Source organism: Motacilla alba, chromosome Z, assembly GCF_015832195.1.
Source record: "Motacilla alba alba isolate MOTALB_02 chromosome Z, Motacilla_alba_V1.0_pri, whole genome shotgun sequence".
Lineage (NCBI taxonomy): Eukaryota > Metazoa > Chordata > Aves > Passeriformes > Motacillidae > Motacilla > Motacilla alba.
The window spans coordinates 47,149,685-47,170,255 of NC_052046.1; the positions used below are offsets into that span (position 1 = coordinate 47,149,685).

The following is a 20,571-nucleotide window of genomic DNA, read 5'->3' on the forward strand; positions in this document are numbered from 1 at the left end:
ATGTAATTTGACTCCTCTTGGAATCAAAAGGAAATTTGTGAAGTCTGATTTCGTATACAGGGGGTTTTAAAAATCAGCTGTGCAAACTATCCTAGGAAAATAAGATATGAACAAAAGAAAAATAAAATACTCAAAAAACCTATCAAAACTAAAAAACAGACACCTTATTACAATGTAGAAAACTATTGAATTATTAAATACATTTAATGAATGAGAACCAAAAAGTTGCTAAGTTAAAAAATAACTAAATGACTGGCTTTCAGTATGAAGAAGAAAACAAAAAAAGTTGTTGCATAATTTGTCAGTGAACTAGAATATGCTAGTGAACTAGATTGCTGTTTGCTTTCTCCTCCAAATCACAGGTTTTTCTGATTGTTTAAAATAGAAACAGTTGGAGACACACGGACATTAATGCCTGTATGCCCAGAAGAAGCATAATTTCCATCAATATGAATGGATCATGGAACCATGTTATGGGCCTCTCATTACATTATTCACAATGCAGTACATTTTGTAGACCATGGGACGGTTTGTGGACAAAAAAGAAAATGTGACCGGGATGTATTTCTTAGGGCAGAGACCCTCTCTAGGGTGAGGCTCCAGCTAGAGTGAGACTCCTGGTGCAGAGGGTGGAAGTTTGGGACAGGGAAAAAGAGGAAAAGAAACATAGAAACAGGATCATTTAGGTTGGAAAAGACCTGTTATATACAAAGGTCTGTGGTAGGTGCAGGCAGCCAAACAGACGTGGCAGAGCTTTAGATTGTCTGTTTTTTAGGATATACAATTCTGTTACACTGCTGCTAACTATCTAGTTTCAATAGCTGAAAGAAAGAAAGAAATAATTAAAATCGGGCGGGTTTGTAAGAGTTGATTTAGTGTTTGTAGATTTTAATTCACATTAAAGTCTGATCCTTCCTCACAAAAACTCAGTGTCATGTTCAGATTTGGGTATTATCTCAGATCCATCTTTTCTGTGAACTTTTGTAGTGTGTTGACTTTTAAGAGTAGGCTCAGACACTACAAATGGAGCAGAAGAAATTACAAGTTTCATTTTCTTCCAAATATTTCATGTCATATTTCAATGGGTGAACATGTCTTAAGACAAAATTGTTTCAGTTTTTCCAACTAACAGAAGAAACAGCCTCCTGAGCATTGTTTAGGGTCTGCTTCTGGTTCAAAATATAAGCATCTGCTCAAAAATTTGTAGGCACATTTGAGACCTTGATTTTATACTTCACTGGTGTAATTTTAGTTGGAAGTTGATCATTAATGATTAATAATCACTGATCTTGAATAGTAATATTTTCAACAGTATGATTTTCCAGAGAAATAATTTGCAAAACCACAGATAATGCTCCCATTTCCTGGTGCAGCCCACCCTTAGCAATAATGTTGCCACGGAAACAGCAAAACTCTGATCCAGTGAAAGAACAGGGGGGAGGATGAAAGGGAGATGGGGACAATTTATAGTTTTTTGGTTTTTTTGAGTTTTTAAAATAAATTAACGAGAATTTGTTAGAATAGTTTTGGTTTCAGGTTGGGGTTTTTTTTGGGAAAGGCAACGTTCCTTGATTTTGGGTTGATTGGTTGGGTGGTTTTTCTGCAATGGGAAAATGGCACCCTTTAACTGCATGCCTTCAGGTTTTTTTTTTGCATAGGACAGTAAACTGAGGTTGAACTCAAACACCCATTATGGAAAAAAAAACCTAAGCGATGTGAACCCTGTCTATGTTTTGATTCCTGAAAAATGTTTTGAAGTAGAAGTATTTAGTCCTGCCACTGACAGGAAGTACAGTGCCTTTCAGTAATTCTTGCAGCTGTTGGATGAGCCCCCCCTTGAAACCACAGCAGGATGCAACTGAGCTCTATGTGCAGGTAGATCAGAGAAACAGAGGAGTACAGAATATGATATGTTAAGTGTGTACAAACAGAACATATAGAATTGTTTAGGAATTTAGTTTTTGAAATTAAAATAGCTACATCCTTCTTAAGAAGGTTAGATCATAATGCCTTTTAGCTTATCCTGCTGTTATCTTGCTTTTCTGTTAACTATGTCATTTGAGCCTGCCTCACAGAAAGAAAGCTGACTTAGGTTGATTAATAAATACATGGATAAGAGATTTCTGATATATGTCTATCTTGTGTTGTGGAAAGAATGCTGATATTTTTCCTTCTTAATTATCAAAAGAAGACATGTCCCCACAGGGTACTAGAAATCTTTGTATTATGGAAATGCTATCTTTTTATTTGAGGAATTGACAGTTCGTTGATATGGAAGATTCACCAAGAACATTTGCTAAAGCAGATCATTAACACTTATGTCCATCATATTGCAATGTAAGGAATAGCATCCTATTTGCTGATGGCTTGATGTTACATCACACTAACAGCAGTTGTTTAGGACTTGTCATAAGGAGGAATATTACGATGCCCTATGGCTACATTTTTTGAATTATTAAAACTCTTAGCAACCTCTATATTTATCTTTGTCTTATATAGTCAGCTTATAAGCTGACTTAGCTATATAATTTAGCTAACCCAAATTCCATTTGGAGGGTTTTTTTGGTCCATAGTTAAGGCCTATCTCATTTGTCTTAAATTCAGTTTAGTCTGCAAGCAATTTTACTGCTACCAGACAACAGCTCTGAAAATGCAAATATTTCAGCAGAATTTCCATGGTTTCTAGCACTTATTTGTTGTATAGAGTATGAACTTGACCACAGTGTGTTGCTGGAATGAGGTATTTTTGCCGACTGTGATTATATGATTAATATTTCTCTGAATATTTCTCTGAATATGATCACTGAAAGTCACATTTTTTGCATTCTGGAGAGTATTTTTACTATATGTCAGGGAACATAGTGATGTTTTGATGTGTTTCCCCTTTATGGTCACATCATCCTACCTGGTTTGGCTGGTATATTGGCAATGTCTCGTACATTTGCAGCAATTTAAAACCATTTCAAGCTCAGCAAAATGTACTTTCTTCCTCTAATCATGCCCCCAGCATAATTTCTTTTCTTACCCTTTGTAGTTAATAAAAATTAGTAGCTTCTGAAATACAGGCTGAAGAGGTAGTTTACATACAGAAGGAAAAAGGTGGCAGGTAAGAATAAGCCCCAAAGAACTGCTTGGCAGAAAAGGACATGAAACAAGAACTGAATTTGGGTAAGAAGATTATTCATGAGAAAATAAAGCTGAAAAAAACAACAGAAAAAGATTTCAAAAAAGAAAGAATGGTCTAAGAGCCAAAATTACCAGTAGTTTGTAAGAAATGCTGTATTTTGTCAGAGGCAGTGTACACCCCCTCACTGTGTATGTATTTCTAGGATAACATATTATTTTTCACTTACTGACATTGAATTTCCACCTGCCATTTTATAACTGGGTCGACAAAGGAGTAATTCTTCCGTGGCCATTTATTAATCATGTTGTAGTGTCTGGCTCACAGGTCTGCAAAAAGAAAAAAGAAAAAAAAAGGCTCATTTTCAATCTGGTTGAAATTCAACGTGCTGACTTAGCACAGGTTACTAAATAGAAGTAAGAAAAAAATAGTGCTCTGAATGTCTTGTTGTCTTGCAAGATAATAGCAGCAAAAAGCTTGTTTAAGGCAGGCATGGTAAAGTCAGTGTGCAAACTCCAGACACAGTGCTGGAAATGCAGAAGACATTATAAATGCTCTGGCAATAGCTAGAATGAACTAGATCCTAATTTAAATTGCAGTTTATGCCTATTACACAGTCTCCTAATTTCATTCATTATTTCCTGCAGTTGGATTTGAACCTGCTGCCTGCAGGGCAAAATTATGTACTGTTTCTAGTCCCTGGAACTATAAAAGTCAAGGTTTTGAAATGTTCAGTTCTCATACCCTAGGACTGGATTTGTAAGTGAGACAGTTTCCTGATCAGACACTGAAATAGGCACTGGATTTCAAGCACTGGGTAACTCAGTGGCCTCTACTTCTCTGCAATGTCTAATGTCAGATTTGCAGTAGAGCTCTGCATCCAGTGGATGCCTTGCAAGCATTTCTCTGTCCAGTGAAAGTTTCAAAATTAGACCTTTTGCTGGTGCTTGTGGAAGTTTTCATCCTCTAGCTTTCCCTTTGCCTACCATTCCCTGGAGTGATGATCATACTGCCTTTAAATAACTACTGTGCTAACAGAGTAAATAAGGGAGAAATAAGTATATGCAATTATTTTTCAAGGAGAGCTCTGGGTTTGTTTTTGTGGTTATTTTTATGGGGGGGTTGTTGATTGGGTAGGTTTTTGTTTGGGTTTTGTTTGTTTGTTATGAGTTTTTGTTTGTTTGTTTTGTTTTGATTTTGTCAGAGGTCTCTGAAGATAAACCTGTAAAATCTGTGAATCTGCAGGTGCACAGAGAGCAATCGAATATCAAACAAAATGTGCACATTCATGTTCCTATGCTGGATGTAAATGAATTGGCTGAATGAACACAGTCGGGGAGAAACCGAGATCTGACTCCACTGTTTTCCTCACCTGCTACTCCTGTGGACACCCCAGACATTTCTCTGGCAACACCCTGTCTTCCACAGGGGCTTCACAACCCACTCCCGTCTGCTGACACTCCGGCTTCATTTTCTGGTGTTGCCGCAAAAAAGGTACCGCCTGTGCTGGAAATGGGATCTTCCACTATTTAGCAAGGCTTTGCTGAATGAGTCATCAAAGCCGGCTGGTATTGGCTGGGCTGGTGAGCACCCAAGGGATTGCCTGGCAGAGGCTGCGAGGCCTCGCTTCATTCACAGAAATGTGGGGATGCTAGCCAGCCCTTTCATTCACTCGCGCAGCGTCTCATTCACATTTTGCATTCCTGCTGGCCGCTTCTAATGAAGAGAGCCGTTCGGGAGCAGTAGGGTTTTCTGGGCAGTAGAGACACGTAAAAATAGGCTATGGCGTGTATATTTGCTGTTGCTGTGCTAGGAGGATGACGAGAGGAGTGAATGCTGTGAGGATGCTGTAGCAGGTTTGCAGTGTGGTGCTGAAAGGCTCTTCTGCAGATCAGTAGAAAACTGCTTTACATTGACTAGGACATTGCCATTTTTCATTACTGCTGGGATAAGAGGTGCTGACTTAATTCAGTATGTTATGAATATACTAGTTAAATATCTGTATTTAAGCTGGCTGTTCCACTGTATTTGCAGTTTGTATACTGCAGCCTTTAGCTGTGGGAAAAGGAAGGAATTCCATAGGCTTTTTTCCTTTAAGTTGTGCTGCAGTTAGTAATTTATTTAAAAAATTTGCACTATGCAACTTCTCTGGTCTGAATTTGTTTATAATGCAGTGTGTTGTCCTACATCCAAAAAATGTTTTGCAAAGCAGATTGATTTATAGGAAAAAGCCATATGACTTGTGATGGGCATTGTGTATCACAATGCTGTACACATTTGGACTTCTAAAGAAATTGCAGGAGAAATGAAATACCTGTTTTCTGCATGTTTTGCTACTTCTTCAGATCAAGTGTTTGTGACTGACATTCATTCTTAATAAAGGCTTTTTTTTTTCTTTTTTTTTTTTTTCTCACTGCAGGGTGTCAGTTTGCTGCTACCTGGACTTTTTAATATTCTCTCAGGGTTTTTTCAGTTTTTCAGAATTGAACCAAACATTCCAGTGAATTGAAGACCCTCTTCATGTCTTTCTTCGGAGTGAAAATCAGTTGTGAAAGGAAAAACGTCTATTAAGCCTGGTTTTGGACATCAGAAAAATACTATTCTTCACACATAGGTACTTACATAATACCTGCATTAAAATAGAATGTTCTTGTGAAGTAAGAGGGAAAAAGGATTTCTTTCTCTGTCAAAATTTGAATGTTACAGTTTCTGTGAGGGACAGCATTCACAAAAAGGCACTGTTAGGCTGCTTTTGTGGAAAAAAATATATACATTCTTTTGTTCTGTTCATCTATTCTGAAAACCTTTAAGGTGTCTGTGTTCTGCTGCAGGGGCAGGAGAGGGGGATTATATATATGCAAATATTATCCAGATATTTGCTATCTAATTGTGATTTCTTTATAGATTCACAAATATGTGAGGTGGAAGAACATTTTAACAGATGAATAAAGTGTGGTGTTTCATAAAGGCTATTAATTCAGTTTTAAAGGTAATTGCCTTTGGTACTAAAAGGGTGGTGGGAGGGGATAGGAATTAAAGGTTGGGAGGAAGTATCTGTTTGAGAAGATAGGAAAAGGGAATTTGAGAATTGATTGGTGCTAGTGTGCTGTAAGTGGGTGGATGTGTTTTTTTTTTTCTTCTTCTCTCTCCTTTTTTTTTGGCTACAGGAAGTGATTTGCAGTGTTCACAGCCTTTTGTTGAAAAGGGTCCTTCTCATTTGTGTGAGTCATGCTTTTGCTGTGAGCGAGTTGGCAGCTCTAAGCAGGACTGAGATCTCAGTCACAGAAAACTGTTACTTCACCCAACCTTAACAAGGAACCAAAAGAAATTTCTTAAAATTATATATTTTTCATTTTTTCTTATACTCTTTTTCTTTTTTACCCTAAACTCTTGTTAACCATCCGTGCCGTTATGAATTGCTTGCTATGTTAGTACAGGCATCTCCTGCATTGGCATCAGATTTGCCAGAACATATGCAGGGAAGCAGATAGAAGGGCATGCTTCAACGTACCAAGTATAACCGCTTCAGGAATGATTCTGTGACATCTGTTGATGATCTTATTCACAATTTGCCCATGAACAGCAAGGTCTCAGCAGTTGCTACAACTTCAGCTTCACCTTCGTACCTGGGCTCACCAGAGGTTCTCCGCAAAGAGCAAGAAGATGGACCTACCACCCTGTGTACCCTCATCCATAAAGTGTCCCACTTGAAACTCTCTAGCACAGGCAGCCTTTTGGGTATCAAAAACCTCTCCTCTGCAGTAAAGGAGCTTGCTGTCTCCAAATTGCAGGGAAGCTCGAGTGCTTCTAGTTCAGCAGCAGGGGCTTCAGACAACACATGTAACCTTGTCTCTGCCACTTCGTGTTCTCAGCAGGACATGAGCAAGATGAGTATGGGGAAAAAAGCACGGTCAGAGGAAATGCACCTGGGAAGTGAAGATTGGAATCAAACTAGCAGTTTTGTCAATAAATCCTCTCGAGGATGGCTGCACTCGAGTGAGAAGATCCTGGGACCTGGTGTGACGTACATTGTGAAGGTTGGTCTGTTTTCTTTCATTCTCTGTTTTTATCAATGAAAAATTCTCTACTGGTTTTGCTGACAGGATAGTCAGGCTGAAAGGATCTCTATTTGTATTTTTTTTTGTGCATAATAAATTAAATGTAAATGCAGGAAGGAAGGGTTGGGAAGCTGTGTTAATCTGTTACATTAAAACAAACCTGCAAATATTGTTCTTCAGTCTTCAGCTGTATAAAAATCTTGTTCCTGAGCTAAAAGCTGATTTGATCAGGGTTTTTTAGCCTTCTTCTGAATTTAGGTTTTTAGTGTTATCTAGCATACTGTATATATCTTGGATACGTAGGCTTTCAATATGTCTGGTGCAATATACTGGAGGAAAGAAAGACTCCTTGATGTGAGGAGAGCTGTTAATCATGCATGAATTTTTCAGTTTTAAGAACCTCTAAGGGCAAGTGTTTTTTTAAAGTGAAATGATATTTGAAATCTTAGGGCAGTAAGGCAGAGAGCAGAATTCTTATTCTGTTTCACAATTAGCAATAATGTTGTGGGTAGAGCAGGAAAATGCAGCTTGTTTTACATAATGAGCATTCAGCCACTTTAAATGCTATTGCTCTTTTCAGTTCATTGATACAGCATGTCAAGAGCAGAGGATCTTAAGTTTACAGGGTAAACTTAATATTTCCATATGCTTTGAAAATATTTTGAGACCACCTGTTAAAGTAGACCCTCCAAGATAAGTGTATGTGCAATGTTTTTTGTACTTAGGTAAGAGTCTGGTTACACCTTTCAGCATAGTGTGCAGAAAGTGTAAAAAAGACATTATCGTCCAGAATTCATTCTTCAGTTGCCATATTTCATTTGCCAAGAGGCTTTTGTATCTTAAGTGTTAAACTGTTTTGCAGCAGGCTATTAATATTACAGGTCTATTTTTAGTGTCATCTTATTTTAGGTGTAAGAGTCACAGGTGACTTTATTTCAGGATGCTTTAAAACTGAGTGACACCCTTGTTACTTAACTCTCACTGCTTTTTCTCAAGTCTTATTATCAAAAGCAGAGTGCATATTTAGCTGTTGGGAGACTAGGAAGCAGTTTTCATTTCTTTGTGTTAGTGGTGATAATAGATTTAGCAGGTGGTGGTAGATTGAGTAAGTTGGCCAATTCAGAGCACTATTGAAATTGTACTGTCTTTTTTACTACTCTGAAATTTACTGGGACTACAAAGGAGTCAGTGTTACCTTTCAAGCCACAAACTGCTGTTCTGTTACTCTTCAAGAAGTGTCTCAACAAAAAAAAAAAAAAAACAAAAACAAAAAAAAAAAACCAAAAAAAAAACAAAAAAAAAAAACCCCACTGATGCTAGACATAGTGATCTTGAGACTCTGATATTCTTCTGCACAGAAATATTCTGGTTAACAGAAGGTCATTTACCATTTTCACATTAGCTCAGTCAACTCCACCATTTTCCTTTTCATTTTCCTTAGGATAGTATAAGCCCAATAATGACTGTGTGAATACACTGCTGCTGTTAGTGTTACCTGAAGTGATCATTATGGAAAAGAACAAACACATCATTCAATTTCTTAATCCTTCCAGTAGTTTACTAACTATGTGCTAAAGGAAGCTGATATCTTTGAATTGAAAAGAGAATTAAAGTTATACAGAAGTGAACTAACATTTACAGTTAGTAATTTACCCATACCTAACTGAGATAGGAGAACAAATATTTAATTAGTGCAATTGATGTTGGGTACATGAAAGTGTATTTATACACACTGTGTCTATCTGAATTTTCAAAATCAATCAAACAACTTACTTTTAGGTGTTTGTTTGTAGTTTATAAGTCATTAAAATGTATGAAATCTAGTTTATTGTTTCTGTTAAAAAAATACGGCGATTAACTTTATGGTTTCTGGCATAAGAAACACAGAACAGTGCTCTAAATGTAAAAACAAAAATTGAAAATAGATACCAAAATAAGTGGTTAATGAATGAATGAAAATAAACTGGTCCTGATGAGTTCCTAATTTGCCTGCTTAACTATCTCAGTTTTCCTTGGCAACTGCAGCATTCATATGGATAAGAATAGAAGTGCAGTTCCCAAATCCTTAAACATTGTTTGCTATCAAGGCTTTTATCCAATCAGACCATCAAATCAATACACAGATAATGTATACTGAGGGGAAACATTCCTAGGATACCTCATGGCTATACTTACTGTCTGGGGGACTCATACCATGTTTAATTAGTACCATATGCCTTTCAGAAAATTCCATATGCCATTTGTTAAATGAGACAAAAATTAGATTTGTTGTTAACCAGCAAAGCCTTTTATTTTTTTTTCTTTTGGGCAAATGTGCACTGGGTTACAATTTTCTCATTAATCCACATTTAAAAGAGGAAATTTGTCCTGGGACAGGGTTAGTTGTAACTACTGGGCAGTTTGATAGCTCACATTGGAATCTTCTGAAGTAAGAGAGACAAAATTCCTATGTGCAATGTATGAAAAAATCTGAAATTTCACTGCTGTTCCCACATTTTTGCATATTACTCATTTTTAAAATAGGCAGTGTAACTCTAATGCTTAAAAAGGATGCAGGTTTATGGTAAACTGTAGATATATTCTGATCTCCATGGTGTGCTGCAATGGAATTGTTTTCAACCATGAAACTGCTGCTACTTTCTCAATATTTTACTCCCTGTGGATTTCCTGTTGCATTTTTGTATATTATAACATAACATTTTTCACAAAAACAACCCCAAAAAACATTTTAGCAACAAATTCGACAATGACCATAACCATACTGGGGATATAAGGTAGTCAGATACTGATATCATACTTAATACTACTGCTAGACTGTTTAACAAAAAATGAATTAATGGAAAAAAAAGGCAGTAGTTTACTGTACTGGAAGCCTTTAAAGAGCTCAGTGTCCCTCCCTATAGAGGGACTGATTACTACAGGAAGAGATTAAAAATCTTCATGTTGTCAGAAAAACAAAGGCATAGAATAAAAACAGTATAAAAACCTGAGTAATGAAACAAAAGTTAAATGTTTCAATCTAATCTGTTATTTCAAATGATAAGTATCTACTGGTGAGTATCACTGGGTAATATTATAGACATTTTGGAGTTTGTTTTATTTAAGTAAGAGCACAAAAGTCAAGACGCAAATGCATTTTTGTCTTCAGGTAACTTGTGGCTGGATTTTGTAACAAGTGTCAATGAGTTTAAAATGCTGTTGTTCAGCAGTTCAAAAGCAAATAAACCAAAAATACTCTATAATTTTATATACCTATATGAAGTGTATCTGAAAAAGCCAATAAGATTTAAAGCCAACACAGTAGTATAGACCAGACCTGAGTAAATCTAGTGTTAAAAACCAGATAGAAATATAGTATCTAAGAGAGAGGAAGAAAGAACTGTTTCATCCAAAAGAATCACTGCAAGTCAGGCAAATAATATTTCAATAAAAATGTCATGAAATTATTATTATAATTATTATTATAGCAAAGTATTCAAAGAATATAATTCTAACTGATATTATTTCTTTAATATTCTAACACTTTCATTCTTTGTGAGGGAATAACAGCAGTTCATATCTGATGTGGAAAACAGACATCATTGTGAAGCTGTTCAAACACACCACCAAGTAAAGGCTACAGTTCTGCAAACATTCCTGCATGACACTGTTTACGAGAGCATTCTCGTTGAAATAATTGAGGCTACCTTTGTACACTGGAAGTTAAGTGTGTGCTTAGGGATGAACTGAATTGCTATGTCTCTTTAGTGGCTAACCCAGACTGCAAAGCACAGCCTTAAATGGAGCTAACAAAGTGGAAACTGCATCATATGTCGCCTTCTCCTAGAAGACTTCAGGGCTCTTTGGAAAAAATGTTTCTCTTTTGTTTTTTTTTCCCTTTCTGTTTTAGCTAGAATTTTTTTGCTCTTGCTAAAGAAGACCCCAAAAACATTACAGCTAAGCTTTTTCATTTCTCTTTTTGGTTAATTTTGTCTTCTTTATAGGAAAAATTTTTGCAAGTTTGTCTGGGTTTCTTTTAATCAGATTTAATTTCAACTTTTGTCAATCAAATTGAGGTAGTGGTGTTGGTTAATCACTGATCATTTGGCATGGCCTGACTAAAAACATACTCAGTAGGATTTTGTGCATATAATTCTAACAAAAAAAAAAAAAAAAACCCAAACCACAGTCCCAGAGCATCCTGTTTGTAATGAGGTTTACATGTTTAAGAAATGTGTTGTGTGTTTCAACCATATGGTAATAATAGGATAGAATACTGACTTTTTATTTCAGAGTCTGCTACACTCAACCTAGATACACAAACAGTGTTAAAAAAGACTAATGAACTGGCTTATCACTGTGGGTTTTAAAGATGCATGCATGCACATTAGGGGAGAGAGAAGTAAGTGACAAAGACAGCATTGGTTAAAGTAATCAATCCCTCCTATTGTACCATATTCCTGCGAGATCAGTTAGTATCCTCTCCATTTTACTTCACTGTTATTTGAATTATGAAAGAAGGGTATTGATGCCTGTTGCTCTGTTGAAAACCTTTCTTTTGATCTTCATGGACCTGAACTACTGTGGGTCTGTTTACAGTCCAATAATAGGAAAAGAGCATTTCTCACAGAAATTGGATCAGATTCTATGAACAGAAATAATATCATAGAGTCTTTAATTATAATATTATTCTAATTACATGAATCAGGTACTATTGCTGTACATTTGCACCCTTTTTTTTGTTTCTGAAGAAAGCCAAGCATGTATTGATTTCAGAGTTGAAGGATTCAGCTGTCAACATGAATGTATGTTCTCCAGTACATTTGGAGTGTTTGCATGGAGTATTTTTGTTTAAAAAAATTATACTCTTGCTAGTTATTTATCCTGCTAGTTATGTATGTCCTACAGTTTTAAAATCTCTAGATGAATTTAGCTGGTCAGTGTATGAGCTAACATTGCATTCAGGCAGAATTCCTTCTCTGTTTTTCCTTGGAAATTGGACTGTTGGTTTCTTTATTTGTCTTCCAACAGTGTTTACAGTAAGAATATCATGTGCCCAATGTAAATATCTGTCACTACAAACACAAAGAAAACACACAGATGAATCAAGATCTTCAGTGAAAACTCACGTCCTTCTGTGCTGCTGGAGACAAGGCACTCCTTTGTCCCAGTGACAGGGTGTTTTTCTCCCCTAGCCAAAGAGAGATCTTGTCTCCACTAAACCAACAGCTATACTTGTGCTGCAGCCTGGCATCATTTTACAGCTGAAAGTTCAAGTGAATGCACAAAGTATCAATCCTAAATTTTCTTGTTTACAGTGAGAAAAAGCTTGGATCTGCTTTGTTGTAGTGTCAGAGACAACGAGCCTTCCCACCTACTTATGCTCTTTCAAGGTGATTTACTCCCCCATGCAATGAAACAAATTTCATAGAGGAAGAGGGATTCAGTATTGCTTCTCTGCAATTCTGCATTGTCGTGCAATATTAATTTCATTTGAGCCTTTATATTTATGACAAAATGTATTGCAGCTCTACCTTTGTCAGCTGCAGGCAGGTCTGAGGCAAAACCTGTCCATTTGAGTTGTGTTGGGAGTAGTGATGGGACTTGGTGCAAGCATATTTCCAGTCATCCCTTGTTTTCTGGAGGGATTAGGCACAATTCAGTAAGGATAATCTAGAATGTTTACTTAATAAGTTAGATATTCCCCTTGATTTTTCAAATAAGTTTTTGCTGAGCCAGGTGAGATTTCAGTCTCAAAAGGCTGAACCAGACAATCCAAGTCATAGCTAAAAGTTCAAAGACTAAAAAAAACCATGTCTGAAGTTAGACAGAAATGGCAACCAAAGTCATAAAAAGTAAAAATAGACATGGTATAGGGTGACACAAAGAAAGAAATGTGAGGAAGACAGAAAAAGATAGGCTTTTTAGGCTTTTTTTTTTTCCTACAGCACCATCACATCGGATTTACTGATACAGGTATTTTTATCTTTTTTTTTTTCCTACCTCAGAATAAATCCTGAAATTAGAGACATAAGTTGAACAAATACCTTAAATAACAAAGACAAGACCTAAAGAGAGAGATTTTATCTTAAGATGTTGTCTAAGCTTGCTCAGCACCATTTTCATCCTTTGGATATGTTGTTATACTAAGATACCTTTATTTCTATTTTTGAGTCTTACTAATTTAGGAATGATACAAGGGAGAGAATGTCTCATGGGACAGTAACATCTTTCCTGACTGACATTTGACTGCTTACCTGTGATATTCACTTATACCTGTGACATTCACTGCTTACCTGTGATAAATTAATTAAGAAACATAATAAGAAACAGGATTGTCTCTTTTTTTATAGACAAACTGCTTTCATGAACCACAGGATATTTTAGAAACACCTGTAATTACAATTCCAAAGAATTTGAATGTCTCAGAAATACTGCCTTTGTCACCAAATGTAGGGGCCATATTTTGTGACCACATGTTGAATGCAGATGCTACACTTCTACTAACATTTTTGGTAAATTAATTGTGTAGAAAAGCTAAGCAGCAAGCACTAAGTAACTGGAAACATTTTATGAGCTCTCTCTTACAATATATTTACTTATGCTGAGGAAAGAAAAGATGGAAAACATGGGCAGGCAGGGCTGCTTGGTATTGGGCACCAACTGGCAGCTGCAGGTGCCAAATCTAAGCTGACCCTGGCCTTGGGAGTTTTAGGAGTGGTGGTAAAAAGGGGTCTCAAGTGAGCCTGCTTGGGGTCATTGGGGACCTGGTGGCACCCCTGCCCTCCCAGAGCTGCTCGGCCTCTTCATAGTCTTTATGCTGCAAGGAAACCTTCCAGAGATTTTTCATTATTTAAATCCAGCCTTGAAAATTTCTCCCCTTATCCCTGTTTTCTGCACAGGGGGTTTATCTTTTGGGCACCTTTTCTGACAAGACAAAAAACTATATCTTCAGCAGAGGAGAGTTAAATATTGATAGAGACTCAGAAAAAAAGATGTGGTTTAATTGCTGAACTATTTCGATGAAGACCAGAGGTACATATGGTATTCACATAAAAAAGTACTCCCTCTCCCTCCATGCATATTTTGGATTTTCAATTTTAACAGTGACAGGTCCTTCCTACATCACACCTCCAAATGCACAGTTTAGAAAGCAGAACAGTATATGCATTTCAGATGGCTTAACATGGGTTTGCGTTTGGCATACTGGAAAAGCACCTGTTAGATCTTTCGTCTTCTGAATCTGTGCTTTAATGATACTCCTCATCAAGGAGTTCTACTTGCTAATGACTCTCTTACTCTCTAATGACTGAGGAAGAACAAGTTCTTTAATAGAAAAATATATTTGCAGTGTCCATATTTACAGTTTCAAATGTCTAATTATGATTTTCAGCTATTGAAGCATATTGTTTTGCCTGCAGAAGCTTTTGTGTGTTTGTGTTCAAGGAATTCTGATGCAGAACATAAGCTGCTGGAACTAATCTGCATGGTGCTTTAAAGGGAAGTTTAGCTTAGTGGATATTCAAGGTAGCAGCAAAACAGTCTGGAAAGTGTTCACTGAATTAAAGTATGCAGCTGTGAAAATGAAGCAATTCATCTGTGCTACTGCAGTGCATACTCTAAGTAGTTCACACTGCAATAATTGCATTCACTGTTATTATGTATTTTTAAAATTAAAGATAAAATATATAGAACTAAACCTTGTGGGTTTTTTCCTCAAATGTAGCTTTTTCTAAGGGAAATTTATGACCCATACAAAAAAATTGAGGCTTAATATAGAATGTGTTTACACTTAGAATATATCACTGTCCAGTGTGAGCTTCTGATTCTAACATTCCTGAGGTTTTGCCTGCAAAAACATTTATCTGTAATATAAGAACATAAGAAGTATTGTTCATGCAAAACTACCGATATGGGATTTTCCTGAAATCTTGTGAAGGCTCTGTTCATTTAACATCTCTACTACATAAATATTTTTGGGCATGATGTTGGCAATCTTATTTCATCTACCTCCGAGTGAGAACTAAGAAAAAGGTATTTTATTTGAAGATGTTTTGTTTTCAACCCCATTTGAGATGGAGATTAGGAAATTGTCAAAAGCAAAATTTGTTTCTCAGTTATATCTTTCCCCTCTCTTGCAAGAAATGAGACCTCAGAGTTGACTTAAGAAATTGCTTTTCAAGATAAGATAAAATATCTTCTTCTTTTCCTAGCTGAATATTTTGCTTTTTAAAAGAAATTCTGAGTCCTTACTGTTGAGTTGATTGTGATATGCTGCCAGAATGATTTCACAGGGTAAGACAATTCACAGAAAGGGTTGGCTATCATTTGCCACTTAAGAATTGTTAGTCTGAATGTATAGAGACATATAATCTATTTTTGCTACAGAAACAAGTTAACATACGAGAGGAAACAGGAAGGTGTTGGCCAGAATTGGAGGTATTCTTGGGAGAACTGTGTTTTCATCCATTGCTGTAGAAGCAGACCACCTGTTTTCAAGAGTAATGCAATTGACAGTCATATCCATCATCATTTCTACTAGTATGAAAGCTCTGTTGGTTTACTTGTCTCATGGAAGATTTTGTTATGATAAATTTACACTGAGTGGTTGAGGCTTATCTCTAGTTGAAGCCCAAAGAAGATTTTCTTTTTCGTTTCCACTCAATCAATCCTCAGAGTTTTCCGTCTGGATTGGAACATGCATTCTTTAATGAGGAAAAAACCTTTGGGGGAATTATTGATTCACTGTAAAGCTCTCTACATGATTACTTACCAGTATAAAAATTACCAACTGCAAAAGTATGAAAGCATGGAAGAGAGCCTTTCTATTTTTCATGGCAGCATATGTTTATGACACATTTTTGGTGCCGGATTCTGATAGTGTCTAAATATAGGGCCTTTTCCTCATTCAGAACAAGGCTGCCAGAGCTTCTTTCATGCAAGATATCTGCTTCCACAACCAGGTTTGCTGTTCTACATACAGCAGGAAAGCACAGTGCCGAGGTACAGACTGGGAGCTTTGGCATGTACTGCTAGAGCACAGTCACCAGGTGCCCCCAGAGACCTGCATATATGTCTGAAGGTATGTCTTGCCCCAAGGGGAGGGAAGACAGGAGGCTGTGGCATGGCTGGGAGAGCATGTTGCAAGCACCATGTTAGCTAATCATTTTAATATGGTGTTACGTGATAGTTAAGCAGACGATTTACAGGCAAATATATTTATATTCCAAACTATTCATAGTTTTCAGAGAAACTGAAATTTCTAGCAACTCACTTAAAACTCTGTGACTAGTGCTTATGAAAATTTACTTCTCTCTGAATATCTAGCCTTGGTTCTGCCCACAGCTTTTTCTAATATTATAACTTACTCTACATTAGAAATGTCACAGAATAAATTTCCCATTCCATTCTTCTACTGAAAGTGCCCGGCATAAATGTGAATGGTTTTGTGCATGCAGGACCTTCTTTTAAGCATACTGCTAACTGTTCAGCTGATGGTAGCCAGCATTTTCAAAGGCTGCCTCTTCTGCTCATCAAGTGCTTTGTGTTTTTGACAGCACTTGAAGCGAGAGGGTGTCCAGCAGACTTCTGTGATGCCAGAGTTTGAGGGAAATATTTGCTGTGATAATGGCAGGACAGTGGTTCTCCACCTACCAGGAAAGAGTTTCCCTGACATTTGACAACACCCTTTTAGCAATGGGCAACTCTTAAGGTAAAAAAGAAGATGAACAAAGAAACAAACTCCCACAAAACAAAGAAGTGAAGCCCTACAAAGCAAGAAACAAACAAAAAAGCCCACAAAAACAAGGAATAAAGGTTTGTGCACATTGGAGTGCAGGTCTTGCAACCTGGAGTGCAGGTCTTGAGTCCAGAAAGATTTTCCAGATTCCCAGATCTATGTCTCTGTTGGGTAGCTGAGCCACATCCATGGGTTAATGATGAGTATGCTATTATAAAAGGCCTTTACATGCACATTTTTTCAGTATGAATGCAGTGCCTCTATATTTAAAAGATTTCAAGTGCTAATTCAATTAAATCATATAAATAATATACTTACAACTACCCTATGGTTTCCCTATGAAGTAAAGAAGCAAATGTATATTTTGGTAAGCTGTCTTCCCTTTTTGTACCCATATCTTGCTGATTAGCAGAGTTAAGTAATTTTGTAGTGCATGTCTCAGTCAAACTAGTCAGGTATTCAGGGTAATAAATGTTCTTGTAAAGCACAATTAAAAAATTAGGAGGCATTGTGGCACTTATTATTTTTCTTTAACTTAGTTTATTTTATCAAAGGGAACACTTTATGATTACAGCTTAAACTTGTAATTTTTTCTAGTTTTTAAGAAATTTTTTTAAAATTCTTTGGGTGGGTTTTTTTTCTCTACTTCAGTGGTTTAGAAAGTGGGTACTGTAAATTCAGTTAAGCTGGGAACTTAATCTAATATGATATAAAAAGGATTGAAGGATAGAGTTTCACATTAACTTGCTGAAATTCATTTTATAATATACTTTTTAATCTTGCAGTCTCTGGCTACAGCTTGGGCTGCTTTTTGCTTGGGCTGCTTTTGTGTTGGTTTTTTTCTTTTTTTTTTCCCTCTTCTCCTTTTCACACATCGATATTGCTACTAAAAATCCTGCCTGCATCCACAGTTACATGTGGACAAACTTACTATTTTGAAATCAAGTCCTGGGCTGTTACTATATTTGTATTATGGCTGCTTGTTAGTGGGCATCTGGATTTGAATCTTAATATGATTTAGGGTGGATAGCAAACCTGAAAGTAATTTTTCAGTTTTGTGGTACATTGGTGAACTCCCAGTGCACATTTCACAAGCTCCTTTAGCTGTTATTGGTGATACCTGAAATTAGAGGGAACTATCATTTTGATGAATGAATAAATGCATATTGCACTAGTAGCAATGCAATCTGAAATAAAAGCTCTTATTTTTAAATAAGGGAGTCCTCAACCATAGTTAACTAGCACTAGTCAATTCATACTAACTACTTATTTACTTCCATGGCATAATGTAATTCTGGACTAGCTCTTTAGTGAATGAGAATAAAATGTAAAACAATAAAACCCTCAAAACCAAGCAAACTAATTCCCCCATCCCTTAAGAAATGAAAAGAAAGAAAATGTAGGCGTATGACTTGAGATACACATAAGAACCAGATGTGGCAAGTAAAAAGATACTCACTTTTTCCCTTTTGCACATGCCAAGTAAAAGGACAGCCTAAACCCGTGGGTGAGAAAATTGCAGTGAATTGCCCAGCTTATTTTATTTCTATTTTTGAAACTTAGATCTCCATACAACACCCAGAACCTCAGGAATCAGAATCTAATTTTTGAGCCCCTAGGTTATTATCTGCAGCTGTGCAATGTTACAGCATACTTTGGATACATTAATATTTGAAGGCACAGGCTAATTTTCGTCTAGCAATGCAATTGTATGTCTGTTTGCTGATGTAACCCTGTTATCTCTCACGTGACTTGTACAAGGCAGGTACAAGCTGCAAAGTAGTGAACCACTCAGATCTGATGATGGTCATCTAGTTACATGGATTAAAACCAGTAAATCTCAATTTACTAAGAATACCCATGTAGTTTTGATGAGCTAATGATATGCAGGTAGTTTGGATTCAGAGGTTAGGAGTTCTTATTTTATTTGAGAGTAGGTGATGGGTAGATATGCTATGCACAAGGCAGACACTCATCTGCTAGACATGTATGTAGGTTGGACTGCTTCAGTGCTGTATGGAGCTACATCCTGATGGAATAATAAAATAAGTCTTGCTGCATCTTTATAAAAGTATTTCTTGCTATTGTTACTGCCAGCTTCTCAGTCCAACAACGAAGAATTTCTTGTCTTTTGAAGAGCTTGTTAGGAAGCACCAAACAAGGTTGTTCATATTTCTGGAGCAAAGGGCTTCTCTGACAGTGACTACTCTTTTTTCTTTCTTTTTTTCCTCTTGTTTTCTTTTCTTTTTTTTTTTTTTTTCTCTTGGCTTCAAGTACAGAAATGCACTCAGCCGGTGTTCATGTCTGTTTCTGAGAAGTGTTGAGAGATCTCAAAATCCTCTTTTACACAGGCTTCAGTTAAAAATTCTAGTTGCTCTACAGGAATTTTCTGAGTCATAAAGAATACAGGTACTTTAGGGAGTACACAACAAATCTTCGCATATGGGACAAACTAGAAATCTGAGACATATAGCCTTCTCTTACAGTAACCTGTCAAAATTGTAACTAATAAGGATATTGGAACCACATGGAATGAGAGCTACATGGTCTCACCGGTATGTGGCACTCTGCTTCCTGCAAGGTACTGTTTAGCATGCAAAGTACAAGTTATGAATCTAAAACCTCTGAATGGGAAGGTATTAATTCATATGAAAGTTTTTTTTTTTTTCCTTGGGACATAATACCCTTCAGTGTACACAAGCTGGAAACTCTTCAAATATTAGAAAGTCAACAGAAGGCAGAATGTTATCTGAGAAAGCTTGGAACTGGTAGTCCCAACTCCTCCTACTTCAAGGTGGGCTACATCTTGATATATTTGGTTCCTGAGCAATGAGAAGGAGGATGATAGCAGGAGCTCATAAATTTCACAGTGCACAGTAGCTGATTGGTTAGAATATACATTAAGTGCTAGGTGAAGAGGAGCTTTTTTTAGAAGTAGACTGTTTTATAACTATATTTTAAATGTTTCATGGAATGCCTAAAGCAAAAGATAGCATTTCTTTTTAATCAGGGTATTTATTTGTTGAAATAAATGAATAATTTATTTCCTTGCTATCTTGGTTGTATGTCTTCTTTCTGTGGATCCTTGTCAGGTTGTACTTCAAATGGATATTTTTAGACAGCAGTGTTGGTCTTGGGGAATAATTGAAGCATAGCAGTAGGTGAGTTATATGTCCCTGTAGTTGGCCTTTGGACCTTTTGAATGTCAGTTTTTATAGTAATTTCGTTACTTGAAAACATGCCATGGTGATTAAGTGTTCACATCTTTTATCCCAGCAAATCAGTTGCCATCTTTGCATTGATCAGTCAGGAACACTGCAAGCCTTACTATGTTGTGTTTAGCTGTCTTCGTGATATACATAAAACAAGTACAGGGTAATTTTTCCATCTGACCTTCCTTCAGTCTGATCTTGTCTCTATTTTTGTTAATGCAGATCAGGTAGTGTGATTCAAAGGGGTCTGAATGCATGTCTTCTAAGTATGTTTATGGGTTTTTGTCTACTTATTCGTCTGTTTATTTTGACAGTGGCTTGTGTGCACATGTTTTTGTGTATTTATTTGCACGCCTGCATGTACTTGTCAAAATACCTTCCAGAGTTTGCTTCCAAAATGCTGGACCTGGTTCTCAAACTCACGCAATTACTTTGTTTTAAAAGACTTGTGGCAAATAT

The 20,571-nt window shown here is 36.6% G+C and overlaps 1 protein-coding gene across 7 annotated transcripts in view; it reads left to right on the plus strand.

The window, feature by feature from the left end:
- Window positions 1–4,725: 4,725 nt before the first annotated feature.
- SHC3 (SHC adaptor protein 3) overlaps window positions 4,726–20,571 on the plus strand; it is a 59,595-nt gene continuing 43,749 nt past the window's right edge. Inside the window, exons 1-4 of one of the 7 annotated variants that reach the window (XM_038124608.1) lie at window positions 4,726–5,079; window positions 5,544–5,738; window positions 6,029–6,113; window positions 6,997–7,161. In XM_038124608.1, the coding sequence (XP_037980536.1) occupies window positions 6,066–6,113; window positions 6,997–7,161 (213 nt within the window). In that variant the 5' untranslated portion in view covers window positions 4,726–5,079; window positions 5,544–5,738; window positions 6,029–6,065. Of the gene's footprint in view, window positions 5,080–5,543; window positions 5,739–6,028; window positions 6,114–6,291; window positions 7,162–20,571 lie in introns of those variants that run through there. The other 6 variants (XM_038124609.1, XM_038124611.1, XM_038124610.1 and 3 more) reach the window with 6 other exon arrangements.